Raw genomic sequence first — 22,660 nt, 5'->3', positions numbered from 1 at the left:
CATTTACATGTGTGGAATTATTAGTAAATTAATACATTTATGAAATTTAACGATTTAAATTGATATAATTATTAGTTTAGGCAATACATAGATTCTCAAGTCTTTCCAAGTTTCCCACAACACAGAATTCATTTGAAGCTGTAAAAACCATGAATTTGGATGTGCATTTAATAAGTCATCTCGTTTGCCTGCTTACCATTTACCTAGTGGTAACTTGTTGGATGTGCCAATGTTTCTAAATAAGAGTTTTAACAGCAAAACACCCCAATGCTTACTTGGGGGTACATCTGAAGAATCATTGAACTACATTTCTTATGGACAAAATGAGGAAACAATTTGCACTATATATTGTACCCAAGAAGAAAAAATAATAAAAATTTTCTGAAATAACTGATAATGTACAATTTTGGGTGAACATAGTATGTATCGGAACTACCCTCGTAAACTTGTGTGCCAAACGAGTAAGTAGATCCCTTTCGTCCGAATTTTTTGCTATATACGAAGAAATTACTCAAACTCAACTCGTAAAGATGCCTCTACTAGCCTTGAATATGATGCACAACCTTTTCAACTTTCCTTGGCAATCAATGGGGTATGGATCAAAAAATCCCATTTTTTATGTTTTTTCGCAGATCGACTTTCTAGGGTCAGCCACATACATAACACAGAGGTGTGCAGCTATTTATTCCCATGGTGGAAAAAGAACCATCGAATTATATACCGGCTGCAGTGGTGAATGAGTCCCGGATCCAGGTCGAAGCTGAAAGCCCTCTCAAATCAGCCACCCTCCCACACTGCAAAAGAGGCTTGCTTGCTCCCCTCATCTCAACCTTGTCTCACCGGAAAGCTACTTTGATGGATCTTGTATGGCCGCTCGTTACCAAACCTCCTGTTCTCAGTTGGTGCTGCCCCAAGAATCCCCAATGAATTTGGGTCAGGTATCCGACTGCCATTACTCGCAGGTCTATCGGGTGGACAGGGAACTTGATATTGAGTATCGGCATCCCCTCTTCTTCGTCGTTTCCATGCTTCAGATTTCCCTGTTTCGAGCCCTTTCTGAACTGGTTCAGATATTTGGAAGGAAGTGTTATTTTTGTTACCTCGTACCCTCTGAAACTGCCGCGGCAAGGCTCCAAAATGACTGGAATCCCCATCCCTGCCCACAAGAGCAGATCCAGTGCCATTGATGTAGGATGGACCAACTCCCACTTCTTTTTCCTGCTTGAGTTTTGAATAAATTTGATGAAGTCTCTCCCCAGATAAATTCGAAAAGGTGGAGACATAATTCCACAATCGCATTGTCATCCCTGCAATTAATATCAACTGGTTAGATATAATTGCTTCAGAAAAAGCACGAAATTTTTTCAGTCTCCAACATCTTTCCCGCTGAAAGAGAATAAAATCATTAGTTCAAACTGAACACTAAGGATTAACATAATTATAATAATTATACTCGAGCACATACTATCTTGTTTATATGGTTCCTCCTCATGATCTAGAACAACTTGATCAATCCTTCGTCCAAGAAGCTGCAAGTAGTTGCGAATTTTCGAAAGCACCTGATCGCAAAGGAAAAATGAAAGTCAAAATATTATTCCATAAGACAGGAGTTCAGAATTCAGAACCAACATGACAGAACCTTTTCCTTTGGGAGTTTAGCACTAGTTGTCTGTAACCTATGCAGTCGTTCCAGAGTTTTAATTTCACCGGACATGACATCTTCACACCATTCCATCCATTTAACTTCCTTGAAATGCTCATATACTTCTTCGTTGTCAGACATTTCACCCTCCTCTTTCACGAGGTTCTCAACTCTCTGGGGTCTAGAAGCTCTGTCCCTCAGTTTAGTGTTAACCTTGGGAGAACCTGGTTTCCCCTTTCTATCCAAGCCACGTGACGTCGAAACTCTTTGAATATTTTCCTTATCCTTCTTTGCAGTCTTGCGACCAGCAGCTTTGGAATTCAGATTTTTACCGAGTGCAGCAAGTTCCTGGTGAAAAAAAAATGATGAAAACATCATCTGTAAATCATGAAATGACTGTAGTAGAAATTGGATACAGATAAAAAAAAAATTAAAAAATATAAACGAGCACGCACAAAGAAAAAACACTTAAAACTACAGAGAAACTGAGCTTACGCCTGTAACTAAAGACACAAGCAAAGCTGTAAATACCAACACAAAAAACAACTTAATTATCAATTCTTTTTTTAATCTTAATACGTGCAAGCTGCAACCCCATAGCATATAATCTCATATCATTATTTTTATCGTCATCCTTTTGAGATAAGCTTTGGGGTGGTGTGCAAACCAAATAGTGTAATGCCCTGGGTTTTACTAATCACAAGACTCCACTGTGCTCACTTAATAGCATGTCCTAAGAAAATGTGAATTGCAAGGCTTGAAACGAACTTCTTAACAAAGCAAGACAGTGTTTTAAGAACTGAAATTGCAATCTCTACGTAGTCCAAATAGTTGAGAAACTGGCAGGAACTACTAACTTTGCATGTTTATATACTAGCTTGGATATGCAAACTGATAAAGTATAAAATAATCAACCGTATGGAAGGTAAACCAAGTTAAATTGGAAAAGTCAGAATTGAAAGAATCCAATGTCGCCGTCAGAGATTGCACAACTGATATAACTTACCATCTCCAGAAGCGCATTAGCACGATCTCTCAAATTTGGAGCACGTGGCAGAAAGGTCTCATGATGTTGAAGTTCCACTGGAGCAATCTTTTTCATGAAACCAAGTTTTTCATCTAACCTCATCTTTTCCCAATTACCAAAACCATGGTAGTGTATTCCCAAAAGTAATCTTGCATCATCGACTTAGAATAAAGAAATAGAAGTATTAGCAGAAAATAATATAAATGGAGAAAGGAGAGTGGAAGGAGGACAACTGAATACTTACTTTGGTTCCAACCACAACCTTTTGACCAATTTGAAGGTTTCAGGTGCATCAAGGCACGAAATTGTTTGATAGGATCTTCATAACGGCTAATTCGTTTTGCTAGAAGCTGAAGTTCTTCGACTCGGTTGAGAAGTTCATTAGCTTTCACTAGCACACCAAAGAAATCTAACAAAGGTCCCTAGAGATTATTCAAACTTTTATCAACCAACAAGACCATCAAGTTTTCCAAATTGAAATTCATCTTCAGCAATCAGAACATAAATTCTGTTTTACATAATCTAAACAAACCTTGGGGTCTGTTGAACCTGATTCAACCGCGTCTCGACAACCATCGATTAAAGCATTGAACAGCTCAATTTGCGCTTCAGGCTTAGCTGCTCCAACTGCACCACCAACCTCACCAGCTATCAAGCTAATTTGACTCTCATTCCCAAATTTCATGACCTGATTTTAAGTTGTAAAAGAAATCAAGTGGTGTAAACAAATATCAAACATGTCGAAGTTCAGTAGAATGATAAAAGATGACATCACTATTAATTAACGTACAATTAAGATTAGGCACACATGAGCCATTTATCAACAAGAAATTTGAGGGGGTTGGAGATGAAAATTTTCTCTCCAACATCAGTAGTACCACGCCAGTATTTCTAATGCCTCCATAAAGATTGGAAGAACCATAGAAATGTCTAAGAAAAATATAAAAACTTGGAAGGAGGCTTGGTGGGTTTAACTTTCCAGGATTTTTATGATGTTCGTTCGTTTGTGTTCCCAAACAATCAAAACTTTTCTTAAGGCTTCTTAGTTCGCCTTAGTTCACATTTAAATATTGTTTGGTTCCCTTTTATGCTTCCAGCCCCTTTTCATAATTCCATAACATCTATGAATCTTTTATTCAGAAAAGCATATATACACATTGATATTATGCATCCTTCTCAAACACCTTTTTCTTCTCAAACCCTAAATTCAGAGATGATTTTAGTTTTCTTCTCAAACCCTAAACCCTAAAAGCATCTATGTAATTTTAGTTTTCTTTTTTCGCTCCTTTGTTCTTTCTCCATCACTTTCATTGGGTTATTCTTTGCAGGATATTTGCTTAAATTGGAATGCTTTCATTTTCTCTTTGTAATTTTAATTTCCTTTTTTCCACTCCTTTTGGACTTTGTATCTTCATTAGTCTCACTTTGCATTTTCATTTTTTCAATGATTGTTTCTAGCTCATTAATCATTTATTGATGAACTCAGAAAAAAAAAAACAAAAGAAATGAAGAAACTAAAACAGAAACTTGACTCCATGTCCAAAACACCCATTCTTTTCAAGGCACACGTGCTGCAGAAGTAATACAGTCAGAGGCATTTTTACAGACACGTGATTACATAAATTATCCAAAAAAGATTGAAGATATCATAAATCTCGTACCTTCATAAAGAATTATACCATGCACGTAAATTAAATGGCACAAGTGACAATCTGTGATTAGAAATTACACATGCTCAAATCACAAGAAAGAAAGGTAAAGATAAAACACAAAACCTTACCGCACGAGAAAAACGCAATGCATCTCTTTTAGACAAATTCCCACAAGACCACCTTCTCACTTGAGCAGAAGCACCCTCAAGCATTGGTGCTGAAGAAGCAGAAATATCACCTTTACGGCGTTTCTGAACCCTCTCCACAGGCCAAGATCCTTTCTTTCTTTTACCACTATTCTCACGCTGAACAGGCTCAGCATAGCTCTTTGTATTCCTAGCAGCACGAGGGGCTAGAGCTTCCTAAAATAAAAGAAAATATGGATGGATGGTTGGATGTCGCTAGTTGGAATGGGAATCAAAAAGAAAATATGCAATATGTTTTTAAATTATAACTGGAAAAAAATTATAGAAGGGAAGGTCTTGAAGTTCAAAACTAAAAATAACAATACAGTTAGGTTCATACTTCAGCCTGAGACACTGCTTCTGGTTTTATCCAGCGACTCCAGAAACTTCCATCATCTTCAGCACTACAGAAGTTAGCAACCTGTTCGTTCATAACCACCAACATCACACCCCCCACCCCCCACCCCCAAAAAAAAAATACGAAAACAAAAAAGGGAATGATCAGTCAAAAAGGAAAGTCAAACAGTCAGCACAAGCAGAGAATAATACCGCAGCCACATCTATGGGTTGCCATCTATATGCAAACATCACTACCATAATAATCACTAGAAATAAAGACGGAACAGTTAAATGCATCACCACCATAATATCATTATCTTGCCTTGAAAGCACCAAGCAATTCGTGCCCTTCCTCTCCTTCAGCTTCTTTCTCTTCAACCTTCTCCGCTCTTTCAAGAATCTCATCAATATCCATACTTTGCAGCCTTTTCTTACTATCTTCATCATTCTTGTCCTCCTTGAAAAGCTCCTCTGCCCCAAATCTTAAGATAGCTGATAGCTCATTCTACCAAGCATAAGATGCAGGTGTTAGAAAAAAATATCAAAAAGAGAGAATATAGATCTTAGAAAGCTAGGGGAGACATCAGCCTTCCACAAAGTAATTCAAGTTTTTCAATAAAGCAATTACAGTGGTTGTGCAACACGGTTCTTACTTTATCAAAACCAATGCCTTTTTTGGCTTCTTTCTTCTCCAACCTCCCCTCCGCATTTAATTTTTGAATCACCAGATGGTCAAGAACCTATAAAGCAAAGAAAAACTGAGATCACATAGAAAACAAACCCTAAAATGAAATACAAGTTTCATCATCAGCTGTGCACGTAGACTGAATACAAATCCAAATGTCCGAATCATTTTTAACAAGTAAATTTAAAAATAAACTAAAAAATTAAAAAAATAGAACGAATAGTACCATCTTCTTCTTTGCTCGCTCCAAGATATCTTCCTCAACACTTCTGCTAGTCACAAATCTGTATATATTAACTACTTCTTGTTGTCCAATTCTATGGGCTCTACTCATCGCCTACAACAAAGAAGAGAATTAAAATGAAACCTCTCAAGAAAGATGATTAAAAAGCAGAGATTCTAAACTCTACCTGTAAGTCATTTTGTGGGTTCCAATCTGAATCAAATATGATAACTGTATCTGCCGTTGCAAGGTTTATACCTAAGCCGCCAGCCCGAGTTGAAAGAAGGAAGCAAAAATCATCACTACCAGGTGCATTGAAATGTTCCATAGCCTGCTGACGAAACTCAGCCTTAGTACTTCCATCAAGCCTCTGAAATTGGAATCCTCTATATGACATGTAGTCAGCAAGAATATCGAGCATTCTAACCATCTGCAACATACCATCACAATCACTATATTTATCTGCATGAAATCATAATCTCAATTGATTTGTACTTGTACATAGAATTGGGTACACCAAAACTGCAGTGAAGGACAAGTGAAGGCAAGTTTTTAAAGAAAATTCAATAAAAAGATATTTTACAAGTCTTCGAAGCCAGATGACAAGGGAATCTTTAGAAAACTTCACCGACCCATCGAAATCTTGCAAATCAAAAGTAAGATTATCACTATAGAAGTGGATATAAAAGGAAGAGATAATAGAGTACAGCTAGCAGAACCAGGCCAAGATAACCATTACTACATATTTTCTACTACCTACAGAATTTTTTCGCTTCTCCTGAATACAAATTATTACCAAGAAAGTGTTTCTTATGGACGTTCCCACCTTGTCAAATAATCATAGCATTTAATCATCATATTCATGGATAACCTTACTTCCGTAAAGATATCATCTTCACGTTCACTTCAACACATGGTGAAGATTTTGACTTTGGATTTGTAATAACTTGAGCCATTATATATTCAAAGAACAACTTAATCAATATAGTAATACATGCAATCCGTCACCCAACCAACCTCATCAGGCTCTCCGTACAAGCTGGTGTACCATGAGAAAAGAAGTAATGAGACTCCCATCTCATTTCCACTTCCACCATTGTCGTCAAAATCCGGGTAAAAAAATCACTCTCTTTAAGGGAGTCCAAGGATCTCCCTACCTAAGTATCATCAATGCCCCATAACATATGCTGCAAGAGGCCATGATTTTCAAAAAGGAGAGGATGGTCCTAAGGTCTAATGTTATAAGCATTTTTCCTTTTGGTGATTATTGTTGGAAATCAATAGAAGAATCTTTGATGATGTGAAAACTTATGAAACAAGCAATGATTAGAATATCCAAAGCGTAACAGATATATCTCCAAGAGTAACAGCAAACTGATTACACACTGTCATATTGTTAATAATACTAAGTGGAAAAAAAATTGACTAGCATTCAGAAACTTGTGACCTGACCTGTGAAAAAATTAGAACCCGATGCTTCGTTTCATGCAATCTCATTAATAACTTATCTAGTATGACTAGCTTCCCGCTGCTCCAGATTATGCGATCCAGCTTGCTGCTATCATTTGAGTCAAAGTCCCCACCATAACCATGATCTGCACTTTCGAACAGAAAGGGGTGATTGCAGCATTTTTTTAACTCCACCACAATATTCAAAAGTGAAACCTGAAAAAGTTATAATATTTTCAAGTAATCAACAATCCTGAAGTCCAAATAGAATAAATTTAATCATTAAAATTAATGTTAACACCAACAGATAGAAACTTGAATTTGATCGGTGCTGACAATAAACCCAGTAAGTAATTGAAATAGATAACTACCTGATTCCCACGAACTCCTTTGTTCAAGTCCTGAAAGTTGCGTTCTAAAATCCACTTGTAATATCTAAAAACAAAAAAGAAGTATCATGTATTGTCTGCAAATCTATTTCTACAATTGAAAATATTACTAGCTGTTGTAACCCCAATTAGCCTTTCTGTAATTTCATTACATAAATGAACAGATTTTCTGTTTCCTTTATAAGTGTGAGTGAATTACTTACTGTTTCTGAAGCGGAGACATCTCAACCCTAAGAATACGCTCAATCTTTGGAGGCAAAGACTTCTCAACATCCTTTATAATACGACGAAGGATGTGAGGCTTCAGTTCCATGTGAAGACTAGCAAGCTACAAATAATCCAAATCACGAAGGATCCTATGAAAGGCAACATCCTCAAAGTGAAACAAAGATATCCTAAAATAGAATATTACCTCAGTCTCATTGAACGAACTAAGGTTCTTGTAATTCTGAATGAAATCTTCCTTATTCTTGAACTTATCAGTATCAAGAAAGTGAAGTAGAGCCCTATGAGGAAAAATGGACAAACAATCCTTCAATTGAACACGTACAGAAACGAGTTTACTACTAATGAGCATTCCAATGGAAAAATATAGCACTAGTAAATTTGTTCAGGTTATATACACTGGAAGTTTGCAGTTACCAATTAAAATAAGAATAATGTAATCTTGCAGGAGACTATATGGAAAGTTAATAAAGATAAATACATAATGTGAAACTGAATACCTAAAAGATCTAAATCATCAATCCAATACACACAAAAATATAATAATAAAGTTTATGAATGAGAAATAAGGAGAGAATTCTTCATTTTAAGGCAGAATTAGAAATGATTTCCTTTTCGTGTGCATGGATCAACCCAAAAAATTGTTAATGAATTAAGATTTGTCTAGAAAATACTAATCTGATGGTCAAGTGTTATTCTCTACAAAACCGCAACACCAACATTGGCAGAAATAAATCTTTTAAATATGTGTTCTCCAAATACATTAAAAAGACTTTTGCAACAAGTTACAAACTTCACATTTTAAATATCATATGCAAAAGATGACAAAATATAAATCTCTAAGAAGCAAAACAAAATCAAAATTAATAATTTTCTTATATGTGCTTCTGTCCCTATGCAAAACTCTTAAAAAGAATTAATAAGGGAAGACCTAACACATGAATTTGGGTGTCAGTGTTGGATATAGACATGTTAGTGAAAATAAAAGTATCGAAGATTCATAATCACGTGCAGGGGAATACACAACACAAATGCCCACCGACCCCACGTGAGTGTGCACAAATTCACACAATAAATCATAGAAGGTTTGATATTCCATAAAAAGTTAAAAGGTCTGATATAACACAAGAAACCATAAAGGGGTACCATTACCAAACAAAGCAAACTTCAGGCCAAAAGACAGGAGAAAAAGATAAACTGAAAGATATCAAAGCAGCCTTCAAGGCCAGAAACATCATTTGGATTTAGTCATACATATGAAATTAAATAGAAAAAAACAAACGGAAACACAAATATGGTGAATATCCCATATTAGAAAGTAGAAAATTAAATAATACCATAGCTCTTCCACATTGTTCTGTAATGGAGTACCAGTAATGAGCAGTTTATTTTTTGTGCTAAATTCCTGAAAACCCAGTAAGGATCATCAATAATAAATTAAACAAGTATGACACTAGAAAGTTGCAATAAGTCAAAATAAAAGCATACCGAAAGGGTTGTATACAACTGTGCCTCACTATTCTTTAATCTATGAGCTTCATCCACCATCAAATAATTCCACTTGATCTTTGAAAGAACGGCACGGTCCTTCAGAACTACTTCGTAGGTAGTCAACAATGCATTAAACTTTATAGGTCTGCCAGCTCTCTTATTTTCAAATTCATGCTGCTGACAAACCTGCAACCAAAAAAATGCATGCAAGAGTAGAAATTACCAAGAGAACGAACAGAACAAATAAAATTCTCAAGGGTTGATGAACTAAGGAAAATAAAATCGAAGCATAACCTTCCCATTGACTTGTTTTCAATTTTATTAAAAAATTCACTTCATTCCCAGTAAAATAATATATATATAGTGGAAACATTTTCATCAAGTAAACCTAACATCGCCGTCTGAATAAAGTCAGAAAAGACAACTTGCCTCTCTGCTTGCACGGGTTCCAACATAGATAATAACATTCATATCAGGCAGCCACTTCCTAAATTCTTTGGCCCAGTTTGACAAGGTGGACAGTGGTACAACGACAAGAAATGGTCCGTGAATTTGTTGAGCATTCTGTCAAATAAAAGAACATTAGTCCTCAAGATTAATCTAACGGAGATACTCATAATAAAGCTGAAGAGAGAGGTATTTAGCTCCACCTGTAGAAAGCCAAGCATGGAAACAGACTGAACAGTTTTCCCAAGACCCATTTCATCAGCTAAAATTACATTAGTATCATTTCTCCAACTACATCAATGAAAAGATAGACAAATCACATGAATATAGAAGAATTATAATCAAAGAAAATAAACGGGTCTGGAGTGTTTTCCATGACAAACAGTCTTCTTTCATAAAACCGAACACTCACCAACTTACTAACCACTTTTCGACCATTCTATTTGTGTATTTAACTAATTTCAAACAATTTAAATAAACAACAGATAATCAAAATTAACAGATCTAACGTGAAATTAAACAATAAGTGAACAATACCTATTAACAAGAAAATTCAAACCCTCAAGCTGATAATCTCGAAGCTTGCCTCCCCTCAGCCACTCGGGCTGTTCATCAAGTTTCCTTAAACTCACTAGAAATCAGAAGAGCTATAATGTTAAAGTATGTTACACATACAGTATACAAGAAAGACAAGAATTAAAGGCCAACCAGAGAGAAACCACCAGTACCATTTCAGATATACACAATTAGCATCTAACCAACTCTACAAATTACATAGCTTTATTCAAGTAATATCCTTATCCACTACATCACAAATATATCATGACTATAACCAAAGTTGTAATATACATTCTCGTTCTACCATACAGCGTTTTTCTGCTGCATAAGTTAAAAAACTATCTATACTTCACATCAGTAAAAGAAGGTGTTCAATCTGTTGAGTGTCTTAATCAGAGCATCAGCAACCCGGGTGATTGTTAAATACTATGTCCTTTCTACCATTCCAAATTTTAGGTTTCATAACAAAGTCGATAAATCGTCACTCAGTCAAAAATACAAATCCTCATTAGTCATTTTATCATTTATTATTTTCTCATTAACCAAATGGCAATCAAATGATAGAACAGAAAATGGATAATGCAATTTTAGGGCTCTTCTGTAATTTTTGTTCTTTTTGTCCTCACATGGACCATGTTAAACGTAGCCACCACCTATACTTGCCTAAATGAAAAATGATTGTTCATATACCTTATAAAAATAACGAAAAAAAAACACACTAACGACCTGATTTCTAATCCTCCACAACTATGGCTTTGTAATTCCAAATACCAATAAAATCTAGTTTGTTACCTAAACTTATGCACATAATGTATATATAATCCATTTGTCAAAAGTTGGTTATAAGTAAGGTTTGTGGCATCAAGTTTCCGCAGACCTTTGCTCTTTTTACGCTGAAGATCAACAGATTTCCCTTGTATGGACATTGCAGCTTCACGAGCCTGCTCAAATTATGAAACAGGAAAAAAAATATAACTACCAGCTTCAATCATACAAACACGATTCAAAAAATTAATCACAATGATTGAACAAACAAACCGGTAAAATGGTCACAACCTTCATTTTACCTTTTTCTCTTGAATGAAGAAACCAATAAAAGCATAAAATGAAAAAGTGAGGGCAATAGAAAGGAGCCAAAAAAAACTAACAAACTATACAATTACCAAAAGAAAAAGACAAAAAGAAACAAGAGGGAGGAAGAGGCGGAGGGAGCTCCCATTCAGAAGGATAAGAGATAAAGGATACTCACAATAATGTTGCCCAGTTTAATAAAGCGATGGATAGATGGGTACTCGGGAAAACTTTGTCTAGTTTTAACGGTACAAAGAAAAGGACCAAATATTTGGAAACAATTTATCCTAAAGTCAAGGACAGCTGATTTGAATAAACACATCAACCCCAATCCCAAGATCCATGGCAATTGCTTAATGCTTAAAGAATGAGCAGCTCCCAAACAATCAAAAATGCAGAATCAAGTCATGATACTCTATTTTCCTTTTTTTGTTTCCCATCATTTTATACATGGTATATTGCTTTGACAAATAATCTCAAAATAATTACATTTTTAAAAACTCGCAAAAATTGATAACAAAGATTGGTTCTCATTTTGTAAATTCGTGGTATCTAATCCTTCCAAGACATGGAGTACCACAGAAAGTTTTTTCTTTTATTAAAAAAAAAAGTTTTTTTTGGCCTTTTTGAGTGTGTGCGTGAGTATTATTTATCATTTTATAATAATTGAAAGATAAAAGTACTTTAAAACCATTAGGAAATGGCATGCCTGAGTTTGCCTTTCCCTGTGGATTCCTACCTTCCCACAAGAATAGGGGGCTAACCGCTCACTGTTTCCTTCCCTTTTTTTTCTCTCTCTTTTCTTCATAATTTTTCGCTTTCAAGAATTATTTGCATTTATATATATATTATAAGCTTTCCCAAACCTTTCACTAGGGAAATCAAAGTAAGGCTGTCTGCAATTATTAGAAAATTTCGCAATTCAATTTACAAATAATATAATTCTTGAAAGAAAAAAGAAATAAAGCAGAAATCCAATTTCTCAACAGAGATTCAAGTTGTAAATTTTTTCAGCATTTCTGTTATTTCTGCTGACCAATCCAGTAAAGGTCCAAGAAAGTTCAGCAGGCCGAAATATTTAATTCAAAACTAAGTTTTCAATCTAAATTTCACAGAAGTGATAGGAAGAAAAGGATTATTATGAAATGTAAAATATTATAGTGAAGAACACTAAGTGAAAATAGAACATCTAGATTTAAACTCTGGAGTGTATCTTAATAAAACATTATTTCATAAATAGGTGTTTAGCCAAATTACATGTAACTGCTAGACATCATACAGTAATTCTCCATAATACCTCATTGCTTACAAATAGTTTGATCTGATTACCATCTTTTCATGTCAAAATAAGTTAGATATTTTAAAGTTATATTATTATAAGTCATCCCCCCATTTCACCACTTGAAACAAATTAGTCAGTGGGCTTCCATTTACTTCATTTTAGCCCCTACATTTCTTAGTCCGTTATGTTAATAATATAACTAACTAATACTGTAAGCTGACCTAGCACCACACGGAAGCTAACATGACAATTTGATATTATATGTACACAGTTGCACATATAGGATGAAGCTGAAGTGGCATCATGTCAGCTTCCACATGGTGCCATGTCAGCTTTTATGGAATTAAATCCTGTGTTCACTAAAATGTAGGGACTGGAAATAAATCAAATGGAAGTAGAGGACCAAAACATTGACGTAGTACAAGAACAACATTTACACAAGTTGACCATTATTGTATACTAAGAAACACTCCAACATGTCCTTGTTCTCTACGTTGCAGCAAAGGACTACATCTATGACCAACAGGCTCGTGCCTTTCTTATAAAATAAATAATAATTAAAATTTGATAATAATCTCACAAGAGGTGAAAATAAGAGTCCCATCTAATTGGCTCACACACCAATCCATTAGGACACCCATTCCTTAGGTAAATTATGTGGGTGTAAAAGGTTTTTGATCTTCGGATGGGTCATGGAAAAGCAATTAGAGTGATTCTTTAAGTCTGGTCAATGGCTCATAGGATTAGCACTAGTGACATCGGTTCTAAGTTTTGCTTCTGTGCATCTCTTTTTCTTGGTCAAGCATTTTTCTAAAGGGACGCTGATGCCAACTGAAATTTCCCTTGTACATTACGATTTCTAGTTTCATATTTGGTGTACATGCAAAGAATTACAGTTTATATGCATCGACATAACACCTTGTTTGATTGCCAAGACTCATAAGAAAGTCCTTTTCTTTAACTGTCCCTTGTTGGTAGAAGTTTATGTAATGTCGAAATCTAGCTGTGTATTGCAACACCTGGACTAGGGACAGAAATTTTTAGGATTAAACCACCTTGGGATGGCCTAGTGGTTAATAAAGGACACGTAAATAATGAAGACTTGGAGGGAATGAGTTCAAGCCATGATGTTCATCCATCTAAGATTTTTATATCCTACAAATTTTCTTGGCAACCAATTGTAGCCGTGCACATAGTTGTCTATTCCCGATGAGAATAAATGAGATGCACGTTAGCTGGCCAGAATACCCACGGATATTAAAAATAATTATTGTAGTTACAGTATTTGGTGAAATTCTTATTAGGGGTTTCTATCCTATTTCTTCAATTATATTGTGGCCACCACAGTTTTGGGCAAAGGACCATCAGTTCTACCATTCTTAATGAAACTATTTTGATTTCTATTAGAAATAATGATCTCGTGAAATCAAGAACCTACAACATTAGACATCAATAAATGAGTACTGTAGAAGTGATGTAAAAATAACATTTTTTTAAAGTCAACAATAGTTAGAGAAAGCAAAATGCAAATAGCCAAATACCTTGTACTCGTCAATAGCATCTTGCGCAAATGAAATATCTACATCCTTCTCCCTAAGACAAATTTTACAAACAATAGTAAGTATTCAAAGACTTCCAACGAGTAGATGTGGAATTAATACATGGGGGAAAAGGGCATCAAACTTCATCGAATTAGGATATAATATCGTATAGCATTTATTACCTAACTATAAGGCCAATAAAAATTTCTTCATCTCACTCATAAATTATAAAAGGGAAAAAAAACTCTTAATAACAACACATTCAGAAATTCATTTTAAAGAGTTGATTCTGGTTACCAAGTTGCTTCAGCATAAGACAATCCTTGCCACTTGACCAAATACTCTGGTACTACATCACCTGAACCATCTTTGCTGATACGGTCAGAAATTACTCTCTCCACCTACAAGTCCACATTTGAATACGATTACAAAAACTTTTAAGCAAAAGACTAAAAACAATAATGGATAAAGTTCAACAAAGTAACCTGACTATTTTGCTTGATGAGATCCAAATCCATTTCCTTACTGACATCATAGACCTCAATCTGTAGACATAACAGCCAATAATGAATGAGATAGCTTATCAAAAGTTGTAGTCTATTGACAAAGCACTTCGAAAATATTCAGTGTACATTCACACTAATGACAACTTGCACTAATCAATTTTATTACAATATCAAGAAAAAATTACCTCCTCACGGGAGACACTCGTCCTGTACCTTATTTCCTCCATGACCTTTTTAGTATAGTTTAAAACCTTCTTAAAACCACTAAGCTGCAAGAAATATGTGTTTAATGGCAGAGAAAAGAATAAGAAGTTAGCTTAAGACTCATCGCAATTATACAAGAGAACATTATTTTGATGAGACGATACAAAACCCAAGAAAAAAAATCATTCAGAAGCATACATGTTGTAGTTCAGAGAACGGTTTCCATTGACAGTGTAAATGCGACTGGCCTTTCCATTTTATTAAAAATTCCACCTCATTCCAATCCAGTTCAGAATCAAATGAATGACTAAACAGGACAGGCTCGATTGATCTGTTATTTCTTATAGCATCTTCAGCCGTGCCCTTTGGCTGGTGCCAGAGAACTTTTTCTATTGCATCACCATCTTCCTCTTCAACTTCCTCCTAAAAAGCACATGGGACAAAGACATTGAAAGAGTAAATTAGCAATCAAAACTAATACAGAAAATAAGAAATCTGTTTCTCTTATTGATGTTCAAATAAGATAATACGTCAGACAAGAGCCTTCAAATAAATAGGCACCAAACAACCTATACAGCCAGTTCAAAAAACACAACTGGTTGAACCAGTAACCAACCAACCCAGTCCCTACAAAACCAGACCGTGGTAACAAAAGATAATAAAGGGGCATCAACAAATGAACTACAACTAAATGGGACTGCGGGTAACAATATGAATACATACAAACACAAAGAATCGATAAATTAACATCAACAATAACAAGCCACATACAAGCAGTACAGTTCATTGCAATCCAGTGAAGGGGAACCTCAAAATAGTACAATACGTCAATACTTGTTATATTTTCTGAAGAAATAGAAAATTTATATTAAAAAAAAAAACAAGTTTTGTCCAGAACTATATACATGGTAAACAAAACATTATTTTAGAAGCCAAAGGAATATATCAGCCAGCCTCGATATAATTTAAAAAAGTACAAGCACACCTTTTGGGACTTGTTCTTTTTGCCCTCATCAAATTCTTCACTTTCTTCACTTTCAACATATGAAACTTTTCGAACTGACCTACTAGAAGTTCTGACCTCCCTGCTTCGCCCTGACACAACTGTTGTCGCAGAATAACGACCACTATTCTTGCGAAGGCGAATGTTAGTCTTCCCTGAACTTTTAAAACCCTCAACACTATCACTGGCAGAATCCTCAGTTGAAGATTCATCCTCTTCGTACGAGGATTTTCCTTTTCTTTGTCGAATAGATAATTGGTACGACTTGCGTTCACTGGTAGATTTTACATTGCGTCCTCCTTTACCGCGTTGCTTTCCCCGACCTTTCTTTCCATAATTGGGTCTATCATCATCAGAAATCTCCAAATCATCATCACTCCCATCATCTTCCTCATAATCTTCACCACCATCCCAGTCTTTATCCTGCTATCAATAGAACACTAGAATTAGAGAGCATTGTACAAGAACCCCCATATATGAACAGCATAACGAAAAAAATATATATGTGGAGAATAAAGTTATATTTCTATAGATATATATACACACACTGTATACAACCATGATGGGGCTGAAGAAAAAATCCCATTCAGAGAAGAACATAGTAAGACCAGTAAGGTAAAGATGGTCATGGGAATGAAGGAAAAAAACACAAGAAATGAAATTCATTCTAGAAGCACCAATGATGGGGGAGAGGCAATGGAATACTGATAAATAAATAGAAAAGATGGAAGAAATCAGACTAGATATTGGTTATATAGGAGAAGTTCTAAATAGAAAATTGCTGCCGGCAGAATGTGGAAGGGAGAATCTTTCAGATATTAGCTTGAATTTTTCATTTTACTTTATTCTCTGATGTGCCTGTGCCTCGTGTACTTCGTACATTTTTTTCAACATAATGCAAACAAAATTAATAAAAGAGAAGGTGAAAGAAAAGAGAGAGGGAAATGGAAAATGTGATTTGATGAAAATGAAGGAAAGTTTTATTTGCCGCATCATGAAATCCGGCAAATGAAAATTATTGAACAAATATATAAATGTATGAAAAAACCTAACCTTTTTAATTGAAGGACCACTTGAGACGCCATAATCAGGTTCAAAGTCCACATCATCAGGGTCATCTTCTGCAAACACCCACAGATATAAAATTTAGCCAATGTGGTAGTGAACCATATCGGATGAAGTCAAATACTGATACATTGTAGAGTTGGAACAAAGATCACCAAATGCCAACCAATTAAAATAAAAGAAGCATGGTAAACAGTTTAAACATTAAAATAAAAAAAGATCAATAAAATAATCTGCAAACAGAAAGACAGTAATATTAATCCACAGCCAACTTGAAGGAAAATAATACTACAGAGAAAGATACCATCTTCATCATCCTCTTCATAATCAGCATCATCGTTATGTTCTCCATCATCTCCGTCATCTTCATCTTCATTATTCCCAACTCTAGAATTTCCTCGCATGTAATTGTTGTTGGCATTAACAGACTGCAACTGTGACCTATTTGACTTCACTGAGTGATTAAACCCTCCGTATGGCATGGAATCGCTCTGCTCATCTACATCCTGCTCGTAATATTCATCCGACAACATCCCACCTTCTGCAGGGACATCATTATACCTTCTTTGACCTTTAACCTCTTTTGGTTGGCCGCCATCTTCAAATTCTGACACGCCATCCTTTTCATTGGATATATTATCTTCTGATCCTTCTCCGGTTTTAACGTCAGACTCACTCTTAGACTCCTGTGCAGAATCAGAACCTCCATGAATCATAGGTTGACAGTCCTTCCAAAATGTTGAACCCCACCTTCTACCCACTGCCGTTCTTCTTCCAGAATTTTGAAAGTTTGACACTCTCATAGCAATACCATCATCTGCAGCTGACTCATTTTGAAACCTACTGGAATCATCTACCTGACCTCCATTATGATAAGTTGCGCCTATGTTGATATTAAAGTCTTTTTCTGTAATCATGTCTTCCTCATCATTTCCCGCAGAGGAGTGGGTTCTATCGCTAACTTGTCCTTGGCCTTTATCTTCCAAGACACCATGAGAAACTGGTTCGTTTGAATGATTCCTAAAAAAGGCCATTCTTCTACATGGAATAAAACACCCCAACTTAGTGATGGTGAAAAAGAAGATTTGTAACCTGAAATAAGAAAACGGTTAAACAAGAAGGGAAGAACAGGAACGACTACGCTTTGCCATAGAAAAGGATAGGTATTAAAAGTCATAAAAATATGGCGCGTATCAGGAAGACAAAGGGAGCATGAACCTCCAAAAGAAAAAAAAAAAAACTTCATTGCAGCTTCCAAGTTCAAACTCTCAAAACACATTGGATGACTTATTAACTTACTTCATACATTGAACACATTGTTTCTTTTGTGTGCTGTAGAAAACAGTTACAGGTGAACTACAGCAATTATTTCAAACGAAGGGTGAACTCAGCAAATGTAAGGAATTGAACAGCACGGTTTAGTAAGAATCAGCTCCTATTCGTAGTTACTTATTTTATGCAAAATCCAAGCCGAAGGTTCATGCGATGCCCAAGTGAGTGTTCAAACAAGCCCGAGACTAAGCATTCATTCATCGATCAGAAAGAAACAAATTTCATCGAATTTCAAACGCGAGTAAATCAGGAGAGGAGATAAATTCAAAGAACGCGGAAAACAAATGCTAAAAACATATTGCAAACGGCAATCTTCAGATCAACAAGCTAATTCCGGAAATCAAATATTTTGAAGGCTAAAACCTCTCGAAACCTCCAAAAAGAAACCCTAACATTCAAAGAACTCCCAATTCACAATCAGAAACCTAAAAAAACGTTCCGAAAATAAGACGGAATGAAAGATCGAGAGTCAGAGTAAAAAAAGATGATCGAAAACAAAAGCAAGTCTCGCACCTTCAGAAGGCAAGCAGAACAGAAAATGAAGTTTGACTAATCAAAAGGGAAATAACGCGCGGGCTAACAGTTATCCTATACCTATGGACAGCGCCAATTGTGAGTCGCCGGAACTGAATCGGCGGCAAGAAGAACAATTAGGAATAAAATCGGTTCGGGTTATCGGGTCTGGGAGGGAAAAATCGAGGAAATTAAAAAGGTCGTCGACGACAACGGCGGCGGCGGCGGCAGCTAAGATGCGCCAGTTGGCGAAGTTAACAGCAGATTTAGGAGGAAGAAGACGATGAGGAAGAGTGAAATTCTATTCCGTTTAACCTTCCTCTCGTTTTTCCTTTTTTCCTTTTTTTTTTTTTTGTTCTTTTTTTTCTTTTCTTTTTCCTCTTTTGTGGTTGATTTAAGGAGAATTGTTTCCAGAGAGTTATGTGTTTGTGAAAAAGGGTGGCATTCGGAATTCGGAATTCGGAGATAATTGAGGGTTATATCATGGGATGGCCTTCGGGGTTATTTATTTATTTTTTTTATTTTATTTTTTTTATTTTATTTTATTTTATTTTATTTTATTCTCTTTTTTCTTTTTTTTTTTCTTTTGTGTTTAATTGATGGCTCTCGATTTCCGTAATTATTTTCGCCAAATAATCAATAATTTCTAAATAATTCTCTTTTAAACAATTTACTCTGCTTATTTATTTATTAATAATTGTGGGTTGCATGTGAATTTAATTTTATTTTTTTTTCATCTTTTGAATCGGAGTAATTTTATTATAACAAAAAATTAAATTTACTTTATATATAAAAATAGAAATAAAAGATCTACTTTTTAGATTTTTTTTACCCAACAAACATATAAAAAGATCACAATTTTATGATGCATTTGTTCAGTGTTTCAATTTACGCGTGTGGTAAAATCGAGCTGTACAGTAACTATTTTACGATAATATTTTAATAATATTTTTTAAAAATTAAAAAAATTATTTCCTATAATTACGAATATTCCGGGGTTCGCAATTTAGCAGTAATACAGATTCTATAACAATCTTGTTCGAAGCAGAGGGGAACATTAAAAAAATTCATTAATTAAAATATAATAATAAAATATATATATATATATATTGGGCCGCCAAATGCAAACATAGTTGAACGACCCATGGGCTAATAAGCTAATGGGCTAATGGGCCAATGGGCCAATGGGCTAATGGGCCATATATTCTGTTTTTAAAAAACTGAAAATATCTTTTTTGTGTGCCTACTTTTAAATATTTGAATTTAGTATTTATAGTTTTCTATCAAATTTAAATATTTGAATTTTAGTAGATTCAGATTTATTAAATACAAAATTACAAATTCAAATATTTATAGGACATTTTAAAATTTTTATAAATTATTCAAGTTCATTAACTAGATTTAGGGAAAATTATATATATAGAAATATTTTTTTTAAAATAAAATATAAAATAATGCAATGTTTAATCATAAATTATAGATAGAAAATGGTGCACTTAATTATACTCAATTTTATATTATCATATGGTTTCATGTTCGTGTAAGTTTGGAGATAGGACAACAAGTCGAGATGTCACTAGCCTTAGTTATCGTTACTAGGACAGAATTCAGGGTAGGTGCATACTTGAATATACATGTTTGCTCGTTAGATCTCAAATTGTTATCCATGACTCGGTATGTTTATTTAATATATTGTAATCACAATTATAATATATCACTTCCACCCGCGATGTTTATATGCATTATGATTGAAGTCATCACTAAAACTTCAATGATTCAAGTAATAACTCATGAATCACTGTGGTGTTTCATTATTGTATTTTAAATTTATTTTTTTTTATTTATTTTTAAATTACTGACTAATTATAGTCCAGTAAAAAAGTTGTAAATTTTTTAAATGTCTTATGAAAGGTCAAGAGAGTCCTTTGAAGTTGTAATTTATATGATCTGTTTAGAATCATTCAAATTTGAAATTATCAATATGTTTATAGAATTATTCAAAATTTCAAATAAGTGTTATTGTCGATGAATATTTTATTAAAATCATAGAAATTAAATCTAAAATTTAAAATTAGAGAATAAATAATATATATTTTTTTAATTTACAGGACCAAATTAACTTTAATATTTATTATCATTGTTTATTCATTTAAGGAAAAAAAGAAAAAAGGAAAATTGTGGTTGAATAAAGGTAGCATTAAAGCAGAGACCTAAGGTAGCCGTTGGAAATTCAAAAGCGAACTAATTGAAATCTTCGCCGTCTCCACAACGTTCACTAAAATTTTTGAATATTTACCCTTCAAATCAAAGCCCTAATTCTTCGTCTCTCTCCTTCGATTTAAGCCCTACAGTCTACCTTCTCTCCCTACCAACGTCTAATCGATACTTCGTTGGTGGAGAAATTCCTTGGATTATTCGCGAATTCCTCGTGTCTTCTGTAATTTGGATCAGAGAGAATGGCGGCCATTAATCGATACACTGATAACACGACGCCGTCTAACCCTGTTGTTTCTCCAGCCAAGCAATCCTTACCGCCTGCCAAAGCCGCGGACTCTCAGTCCGTTCTCAAAAGGTATATATATTTCCGATCTTTCGTATTTGATTTGATATGTACGAGACTACGGATCGATCGCGGTTCTGTGCGTGTGCAATCGCCTCCGCTGTTTTGTGATATTCGGTCATTATTGAACTTTACGCCGGATGAGAGTGTTCTCTAGGGTTCAGGATTTAGTTTGAACTGATTTTGAGGACTGTTCTGTGGTCTTTCGCAATGATCTTTTTAGGAATTTAAGGGTAATTTGAGTGTCCGCTAAGGTTCTGTCCCTAACTTTTGCACCATGGCCACATGGATCTATGTTGAACGATATACCTCGTGTTGCGTGTGTTATATCAAGAAATTAGTGAAGAACATATATAACTAACGATCTTCCTTCCATTTCTGTTGTGTTTTTTCTGACAACAGGTTGCAGTCTGAGTTAATGGCTCTAATGGTAAGACTTGAATTGAAGGATTGTTCTGTGTCATGTGTTATGTTCCGACTGTTAAATTGAAGTATTTGCTGATAGACGAATAAACTCATGGTTTTGAAATTGCAGATGAGCGGAGACTCTGGGATTTCAGCCTTTCCGGAGGAGGACAACATTTTCTGCTGGAAAGGGACAATAACCGGAAGCAAAGACACAGTGTTTGAGGGAACAGAGTATAGACTATCCTTTTCATTCCCCAACGATTACCCTTTTAAGCCACCAAAGGTGAAGTTCGAGACTGGCTGCTTTCACCCAAATGTCGACATTTATGGCAATATTTGCTTGGACATACTTCAGGTAATTGAGCTATGGCCAAGTCTTCGACATTGAAACCATAACTTCTCTGATGAAAACAACCAGAAAGTGAGTAATGTTTCATCTTTTGCAGGATAAATGGTCATCAGCATATGATGTGAGAACAATACTTCTATCCATCCAGAGTCTGCTTGGAGGTATACTTCCTGACTTGATGGTTTTATTTCAATCTAAATGCTTCTAATTTTGGGAATGGAAAATGGATTTTGCGAATGACCCTTTGCCGCCATTTACTTGTAGAACCAAATACAAGCTCACCTTTAAACACCCAAGCAGCCCAATTGTGGAGCAATCAAGAAGGTGAGATTCCATTGTAACACTAGTTTTTTTTTCCTTCTCTCTAAGTTCATGTGGTGAAAGTTGGCTCACTCATGTTTCCTGTGTTTTCTGTAGATTATAGGAAAATGGTGGAGAAATTGTACAAGCCTCCAACAGCAGCAGCTTAGATTGTTTTAGTTTCCCAAATGATTTTTTTTTTTTTTTTTTTTTT

The 22,660-nt window shown here is 35.0% G+C and overlaps 2 protein-coding genes across 5 annotated transcripts in view; one reads left to right on the top strand and one right to left on the bottom strand.

The window, feature by feature from the left end:
* Positions 1–288: 288 nt before the first annotated feature.
* Positions 289–19,280, bottom strand: LOC111490690 (protein CHROMATIN REMODELING 5-like). Of its 4 annotated transcripts, none has more exons than XM_023139237.1 (31): positions 18,830–19,280; positions 17,289–18,076; positions 16,973–17,040; positions 15,902–16,342; positions 15,115–15,339; positions 14,898–14,981; positions 14,692–14,751; positions 14,504–14,607; positions 14,207–14,258; positions 11,190–11,253; positions 10,292–10,385; positions 9,958–10,045; positions 9,737–9,871; positions 9,305–9,493; positions 9,154–9,221; positions 8,004–8,097; positions 7,795–7,919; positions 7,574–7,637; positions 7,206–7,418; positions 5,941–6,183; positions 5,757–5,867; positions 5,499–5,585; positions 5,168–5,350; positions 4,847–4,927; positions 4,450–4,683; positions 3,202–3,357; positions 2,914–3,091; positions 2,649–2,830; positions 1,640–1,990; positions 1,466–1,559; positions 289–1,307 (listed from the first exon to the last, which is right to left on the bottom strand). In XM_023139237.1, exons 2-31 carry the CDS (start codon positions 18,016–18,018, stop codon positions 826–828), a joined length of 5,280 nt encoding a protein of 1,759 aa, XP_022995005.1. In that variant the 5' UTR covers positions 18,019–18,076; positions 18,830–19,280; the 3' UTR covers positions 289–825. The 4 variants fall into 4 exon arrangements, with proteins under 4 accessions (XP_022995005.1, XP_022995004.1, XP_022995006.1 ...); XM_023139236.1 differs by having other exon boundaries at positions 17,289–18,022; XM_023139238.1 differs by having other exon boundaries at positions 18,911–19,280.
* Positions 19,281–21,118: 1,838 nt separating this feature from the next.
* LOC111490778 (ubiquitin-conjugating enzyme E2 20-like) overlaps positions 21,119–22,660 on the top strand; it is a 1,816-nt gene continuing 274 nt past the window's right edge. Inside the window, exons 1-6 of the mRNA XM_023139387.1 lie at positions 21,119–21,401; positions 21,792–21,819; positions 21,925–22,152; positions 22,244–22,307; positions 22,411–22,470; positions 22,564–22,639. Coding sequence (XP_022995155.1) covers positions 21,286–21,401; positions 21,792–21,819; positions 21,925–22,152; positions 22,244–22,307; positions 22,411–22,470; positions 22,564–22,616 — 549 coding nt within the window. The 5' untranslated portion in view covers positions 21,119–21,285 and the 3' untranslated portion in view covers positions 22,617–22,639. The remainder of the gene's footprint in view (positions 21,402–21,791; positions 21,820–21,924; positions 22,153–22,243; positions 22,308–22,410; positions 22,471–22,563; positions 22,640–22,660) is intronic.

The sequence above is a fragment of the Cucurbita maxima genome, unplaced genomic scaffold (assembly GCF_002738345.1).
Source record: "Cucurbita maxima cultivar Rimu unplaced genomic scaffold, Cmax_1.0 Cma_Scf00016, whole genome shotgun sequence".
NCBI lineage: Eukaryota > Viridiplantae > Streptophyta > Magnoliopsida > Cucurbitales > Cucurbitaceae > Cucurbita > Cucurbita maxima.
Note: the sequence above shows the minus strand (reverse complement) of the source record. Positions and strands in the feature narration are given on the sequence as shown.